The 6,560-nt window shown below is 44.2% G+C and overlaps 1 protein-coding gene across 1 annotated transcript; it reads left to right on the forward strand.

Annotated features, from left to right (window-relative positions):
• Positions 1–342: 342 nt before the first annotated feature.
• On the forward strand, positions 343–5,637 carry ACTC1 (actin alpha cardiac muscle 1). Its single transcript, XM_040068333.2, has 7 exons — positions 343–416; positions 980–1,128; positions 2,107–2,431; positions 3,087–3,248; positions 3,361–3,552; positions 4,795–4,976; positions 5,309–5,637. The coding sequence occupies exons 2-7, from the start codon at positions 1,000–1,002 to the stop codon at positions 5,450–5,452; spliced, it is 1,134 nt and encodes a 377-aa protein (XP_039924267.1). The 5' UTR covers positions 343–416; positions 980–999; the 3' UTR covers positions 5,453–5,637.
• Positions 5,638–6,560: the final 923 nt, after the last annotated feature.

Genomic DNA, 6,560 nt, shown 5'->3' on the forward strand with positions numbered 1-6,560 from the left:
CCGGTCGGGCACAGGCGGGCGCTGACCCTGGGGGCCGAGCCGGGCTGCCGCTTCCTTGCCGCTTCCCTGCCGCTTCCCTGTCGCTTCCCGGCTCCTGCCTGGCCCCTGCCCGGCGGCGCTGACCCCCGGGGGCTGCGCTGGGCTCCCTATTTGGCCATGCGGCGGCCGGGGCCGCGCTGCCCCGCGCCTGCCTTACATGGGCCGGGCGGCCGCGCCGCGCCGGGGCCGGCCCGGCTCCATTCATGGCTGCGCGGCCGCTCAGTGGCGCGGAGCCGACCAAATAAGGAGAAGGTGGCTGCCCCGGCCCGCCGCGGCCCCGGACGACGCCGGCCCTCGGGGGGTATAAATCGGGGCGTCTCCGCCGAGCCAGCAGCCAGGGTCTCCTCCGCTGCCCCCCCGCCGCCGGTGCTGGTCTGGTGAGTGGCGAGGCAGCGCACGCAGCCCCGAGGGGAGGGCGGGGAGGCACTGGGCGGGACGGGACGGGACGGGACGGGACGGGATGGAGCACGGGAGGGACGGACGGGAGGCACCGCCGGGCGGCGGACGCCGATCGTGCGGGTGCAGCCGGAGCTCGGGTGGGGCAGCTCCCGGCTAAGCGCTGCTTCTGCCGGGGACACCGCCCGCCCCGGCCCCGGCAGCCCCCCGCGCAGCATCGGCCGCCCGCGAAGCGCTCTGGGCAGGACGGATCGCGGAGATTCAAAAAGCTTTCCCTTTTCGATCTGCGGCCGGAGGGATCCGCTAATGACGCCCTAACTGAGCGTCTTGCGAGCTGGGGCGGCTTTTAAAGCGCGGAGAAGAAAGCGGCTGACGGATCCCGTTTGGAGCCGTGCCTATGAGCCGTCGAGCATCCTCCCGGGACGACTCAAATTTCCCGCTCCGCCAGGCGCAGCGGTCCGGCGGTGCCCTGCGGGATGGCGGGCGGGAGGGCGCTGAGGGGCTGCCTGCGGGGCTCTGAACCTGTCACCGTGCTGTTTTCCAGGTGCGTGCTTCCTTCCAAAGATGTGCGACGACGAGGAAACCACCGCGCTGGTGTGCGACAATGGCTCGGGGCTGGTCAAGGCGGGCTTTGCCGGAGACGATGCCCCCAGGGCCGTTTTCCCGTCCATCGTCGGTCGCCCGAGGCACCAGGTAAATTCAGAGGCAGGACCGGGGCAGGACCGAGCATCGCCCTCTCTCTAGGCATTGCCTCCACTTTCCCCTTCCCTCAGTTCTTCTGCCCTGTCCCAAACACAGACGAGCCCTCTCGTCTGCTCATCTCTTGTGATAGTACTGGTGATTCATTCCCAGATCTGGCCAGCGTTTCCTTAGCTTCCCTGTTCAGCTGTCCCATACCTCATTTTTCTCCTTCAATTTCCTTGGTAAAAAGTTTATGATGCTTCTTTTTTTATTATTTTTTAAATGAAAACATTTTCAGGTTTTTTTTTTTTTTTTTTCTTTTTTTTTTTTTTTTTTTTTTTTTTTTTTATCCTGGATAAATTACTGCTGAGGCTACATAGTAAAATGAAGTATCTTCAATCACTAGAATGATAGTTTTTCCTCTGTATTTTCCTGTTCATGATCTTGTGCAGTTTAATTTCAGTCAAATTTTTGGACTAGAAAGAAATAATTGAAAATAAGAGATGTATTATAAATGGGTGAAAATCCATTCATCTCATGGAAAGAAAAAAGATTTTATGAAAACACTTCAGATTCTCTAGGCTTAATATTTTAATAATGTTAAATTTATTTTCCCACAGCCTTTCTGGGGTGTGACTTTCTTGAAAATAAGATAGTTAGAATTGCAGAATTGTAGAATATCCTGGCTTGGAAAAGACCAACAAGGATCATCAAATTCCAATTCCAGGCCCTGCATGGGACAGCCCTAGGAGTCACACCATGTGCCTGAGACATTTGTCCAAATTATTCCTGAACCCTGTTGGGGTTGCTGCTGTGACCACTTCCCTGGGGAGCCTGTTCCTGTTCACCCTCTGGGTGAAGAACCTTTTTCTAATATCCATCCTAAACCTCCCCTGGCTCAGCTTCAGGCCAGTTGTCTGTGATGTAGTTTTTTGGGCTCTGTGATGTTGTCTTCCTCAAATAATGCTTTTCTGCATTTTCTTCTCTTAGGGTGTAATGGTGGGTATGGGTCAAAAAGATTCCTATGTGGGTGATGAAGCTCAGAGCAAAAGAGGTATCCTTACTTTGAAATATCCAATTGAACACGGCATCATCACCAACTGGGATGATATGGAAAAGATATGGCACCACACTTTCTACAATGAACTCCGTGTGGCCCCTGAGGAACACCCTACTTTGCTCACAGAAGCCCCCTTGAACCCTAAAGCTAATCGTGAAAAGATGACCCAGATAATGTTTGAAACCTTCAATGTACCTGCTATGTATGTGGCAATCCAGGCTGTCCTGTCCCTGTATGCTTCTGGTCGTACAACAGGTAAAATAAACAAATAAATACCATTTATTTCCTTTCAGGAGCTCTCCTTCCTTTCCATTTCAAATAGGAAAATGCACCATAACTCATTCAATTTACAAAAAAAAAAAAAAAAAGTATTTTTAGTTTATAGCAATTAATGATAACAGTAGCATAAAAGCCGTAAAAAGTAGGTCCACATTGTTCTTTCCATAGACAATTTGCATTCCTTTTGGCGAGGCACCATGGAACTCACTATGCCACTGCTTGTTGTGGTGCAAATGAGGAGACAATTCCTGTAGGGATGCTGCAGTTACAAAAGTATTACACCAGCTTAAGGATTTAAACTGGACCAAAAGATGCTCATTATCAGGTCAAGACAGTCCCTGTTGCAAATATTCTTACTGCTCAGTATAGCAGAGGTGGAAGACTGGTCTTACGGATTATCGTAAAATATGTATGAAACAGCTGTTCTTTGGGAAAATTCACGCTCCATGGGAATGTCCAGGCAAGAAAGGCAGAAAGAATTGGAAAGATCTTTGTGGCTGAAAAAGAACTATGCTGCTTTATATTGCCTGCAAAATCCTTTATTTTGTTGTGTTTCTTGGTACTGCCTGTGTGTAAGGGCTGTAAGCATTTGCTAAGTGATTCCAGCTTCTCTCTGCCATTCCTCTCCCAGGTATTGTTCTTGATTCTGGAGATGGTGTCACCCACAATGTACCTATTTATGAGGGGTATGCTTTGCCTCATGCTATCATGCGTCTGGATCTGGCTGGCAGGGATCTGACTGACTACCTCATGAAGATCCTCACGGAGCGTGGCTACTCCTTTGTGACAACAGGTCAGTCCTTCAGCTTTTCTCTGTTGTGAAAATCCTCACATCTCTCTTGGCTGATGGTCTTCTCTAGTATTGTGCTCATCCAAAGCTTGATTTGATTTTCCTGTACCTACAGCTGAACGTGAGATTGTTCGCGACATCAAAGAGAAATTGTGCTATGTTGCGCTGGACTTTGAGAATGAAATGGCCACTGCTGCCTCTTCCTCCTCTCTGGAAAAGAGCTATGAATTGCCTGATGGTCAAGTGATCACAATCGGTAACGAACGCTTCCGCTGCCCTGAAACTTTATTCCAGCCATCCTTTATTGGTAAGTGTTCGCAGGAAATTCTCCTTTCCGTAGGAGGTATGAATTAATCAGAATATTTGGAAGGTGCCCCACCTCTCTTCCTGCTTACCTAAATTTGGCACAAAATCAGACATGAATGAATAATAACTTAGATAATTTAGTTCCTGTAAGATGGCCTTGATGTGAGCTCATCCAGTAATTAGCTGAGTTCCGGGCTCTTGTTGTAAGTTTTAGGGTCACAAATTTTTAATGATAAAACATACAGATACAATATTAAGGAGTTGGACTCCTTAATTATTATACTCATTAAGGAGTTGGACTCCATGATCCTTACGGGTCCCTCCCAACTCAAGACATTTTATGATTCTGTGTCATTGATGGCAAGAATAGCCTGCAGTGCTGTATTTGTAAGGGTTACACTCGAAACAGTATCTATTTCCCTGAAGAAGTAAAGTGTCCGAGAGGGGAAGGACATGCAGTGAAGGTGTGTGTATATTTATATACACTTTAATTAACATTGCCATGGTCGAGATGGTAAGCCCTGCTGGTTGTGCATGCAGCTGACGGATACAGCAAATGTTTATACTCTTAAGTCCCAAGCAGTACACACAGTTGTTCATCAGCTGACATCTTACTGTGGATCCAGTGTCAGCCCTTTCAGGAAGCACCTGTTAAAATTAACAAATTGGAATGCAACCTACAAACACTTGCTTCTTGTTTCTTTTTTCTTACCATCAAGTGCTAATATCTTCTTTGGTGTCATGGTTCTGTCTTGCCTTGATGATTCTGAATAGTATAGACTATATTTTGAGTAGACTGAAGAAGTTACTATTGTCTTCTTTAGTTCTACTTCAACTATTTTTATTGTCTTCATTTGCTGTCCTTACTATATTCAACTAATGCTTTTATTGAGACTGACATAAATTTATACTCCCATTTTCTGTTCTTGATACCCTTCTTCCATTGCCATATACCAAATGAGTTTATCTCGCGTGTATACTTGTTCTCTTACTGTGTGTTTTGAGTCTCTTGCCTTCACACATGCATTATGAGTCTTACCTTTTCTAACAAATAATGTTCACTACCTAAGTTAGTTTTGTAATTGTATATTTTTATATTTTTCTGTAACACTTAATAATCAGGAAGCATTTTTACAAGATAAGGGCCATAGAAATTTGTGTTAATGATGATGAGAAATGCCACGGTTTTGTTTCATGGAAAACTCTTGTATAATTCACTGCCTACTATTTTTTTTTCCTCGAGGTATGGAATCTGCTGGTATCCATGAAACTACCTATAACAGCATCATGAAGTGTGATATTGATATCCGTAAGGACCTCTATGCTAACAACGTCCTCTCAGGTGGTACAACAATGTACCCTGGCATTGCTGATCGCATGCAGAAAGAAATCACTGCTCTTGCTCCTAGCACTATGAAGATCAAGGTAAGGAATTTGACTCTGTGTTATTAAACGTGGGTAAAGACGGAGACGAGGTCCGCATCATTAAACTGGGACAAAAACGGGACCAGCAGCTGATGGAGCAGAAATTCCATTTAATCAGAATAATTATGTTGGTTAGAAGCAAGTGTTAGAAAAGAAGGAAATATAATTACAGATTTTTTAAATACATTACATGTATTGTAAGAACTGCTGAAGATCAATACCATTAGAGAAAAGTTCTTTACTTGCTTAAGAAGATATGTAGTGGTGTGTAGCATTGACAGTGTGGATTCGTTGTTCAGAAATGAGGATTCTGTTGCTTTTCTTTATCCTAGATCATCGCCCCTCCTGAGCGCAAGTACTCTGTCTGGATCGGTGGCTCCATTCTAGCATCTCTGTCCACCTTCCAGCAAATGTGGATCAGTAAACAGGAGTATGACGAAGCTGGTCCATCCATTGTACACCGCAAGTGTTTCTAAGCACTGCCCCCCTCAATTTACTTCCCACTCAGGATGACGACAATATGCTTCTTGGAGTCTTCTGGCAAACCTTCCCGAACTCTTCAGTCATTGTACAGTTTGTTTACACACCCGTGCAATTTATTTGTGCTTCTAATATTTATTGCTTTATAAATAAATGAGATCTGGGACTTGCAACCTACAAATTATTGTCTTTTGGTTTATTTTAAGTATTTTTTGGTCGGAAAAATGAGACTTAACCCCTGGGATTTGGAAACTCCCATAAGACCTGTGAATACTTTTACTACATCCATGTTTTAACTGATATAGGCATGTTAGGTCATGGTTTTCTATTAGTAAGAATTTACACTTTACAGTTTCAATTTTGAAACCTGGAACAAAAGAAGCAATATATTTCAAGGCTTATAAAGAAAAAGCCTTAGGGTAGACCCAATAAGTGGAACAAGTGAAAGAAAACCTCTCAAACTCACTCAGTTTAGAAAGATTCTTTTATCGCATTTATTGTAACCCAGATGTTTTAATATTCATTTATTAAAAGCCAAAACTTTTGTAAAAGAATTATGTTAATACATGTAGAATGTGATTTATAAATAATTAGATCAATCCTAAAGAGTCATGCGATTGTTTTCCATGGTCTATAAATATTTATGACAAAACATTTATTAAAACTGATGGCTTACTCATCTTCCCCTATCTCTTCAAAGAGAGAGATAAAGTGAAGTCTTTATTGCAATAATGCACAAGAATCCAGCTTGTGCTGTATAAACCTACAGCTGTTACAATCACAATTATTTTCACATCATCATTCATATGTATTAGGCAATTTTTAATCCTTAATCTTTGCTATTCTTTCTTGATATTTGACCTAGATATACAATCATAAACTGCACACTTTCCGTGGGTGTTTTTGTTCCTCACCAAGACTTCTTATAACTGGGCTCTTTGATTTTTTTTTTTTTTTCCTAAAAGTGGTAACTGAAAAGGGAAGTACAGAATGATCTGGGACATTTTCATGAAAGTCATGGAACCAGTCAGTGTCATAGTTTGAACTATATACAGACTAGAATAAGCCTAAGTTTGGCTTAGGAAATCAGTTAAAGCATGTATC

This window comes from Hirundo rustica, chromosome 6 (genome assembly GCF_015227805.2).
Source record: "Hirundo rustica isolate bHirRus1 chromosome 6, bHirRus1.pri.v3, whole genome shotgun sequence".
NCBI lineage: Eukaryota > Metazoa > Chordata > Aves > Passeriformes > Hirundinidae > Hirundo > Hirundo rustica.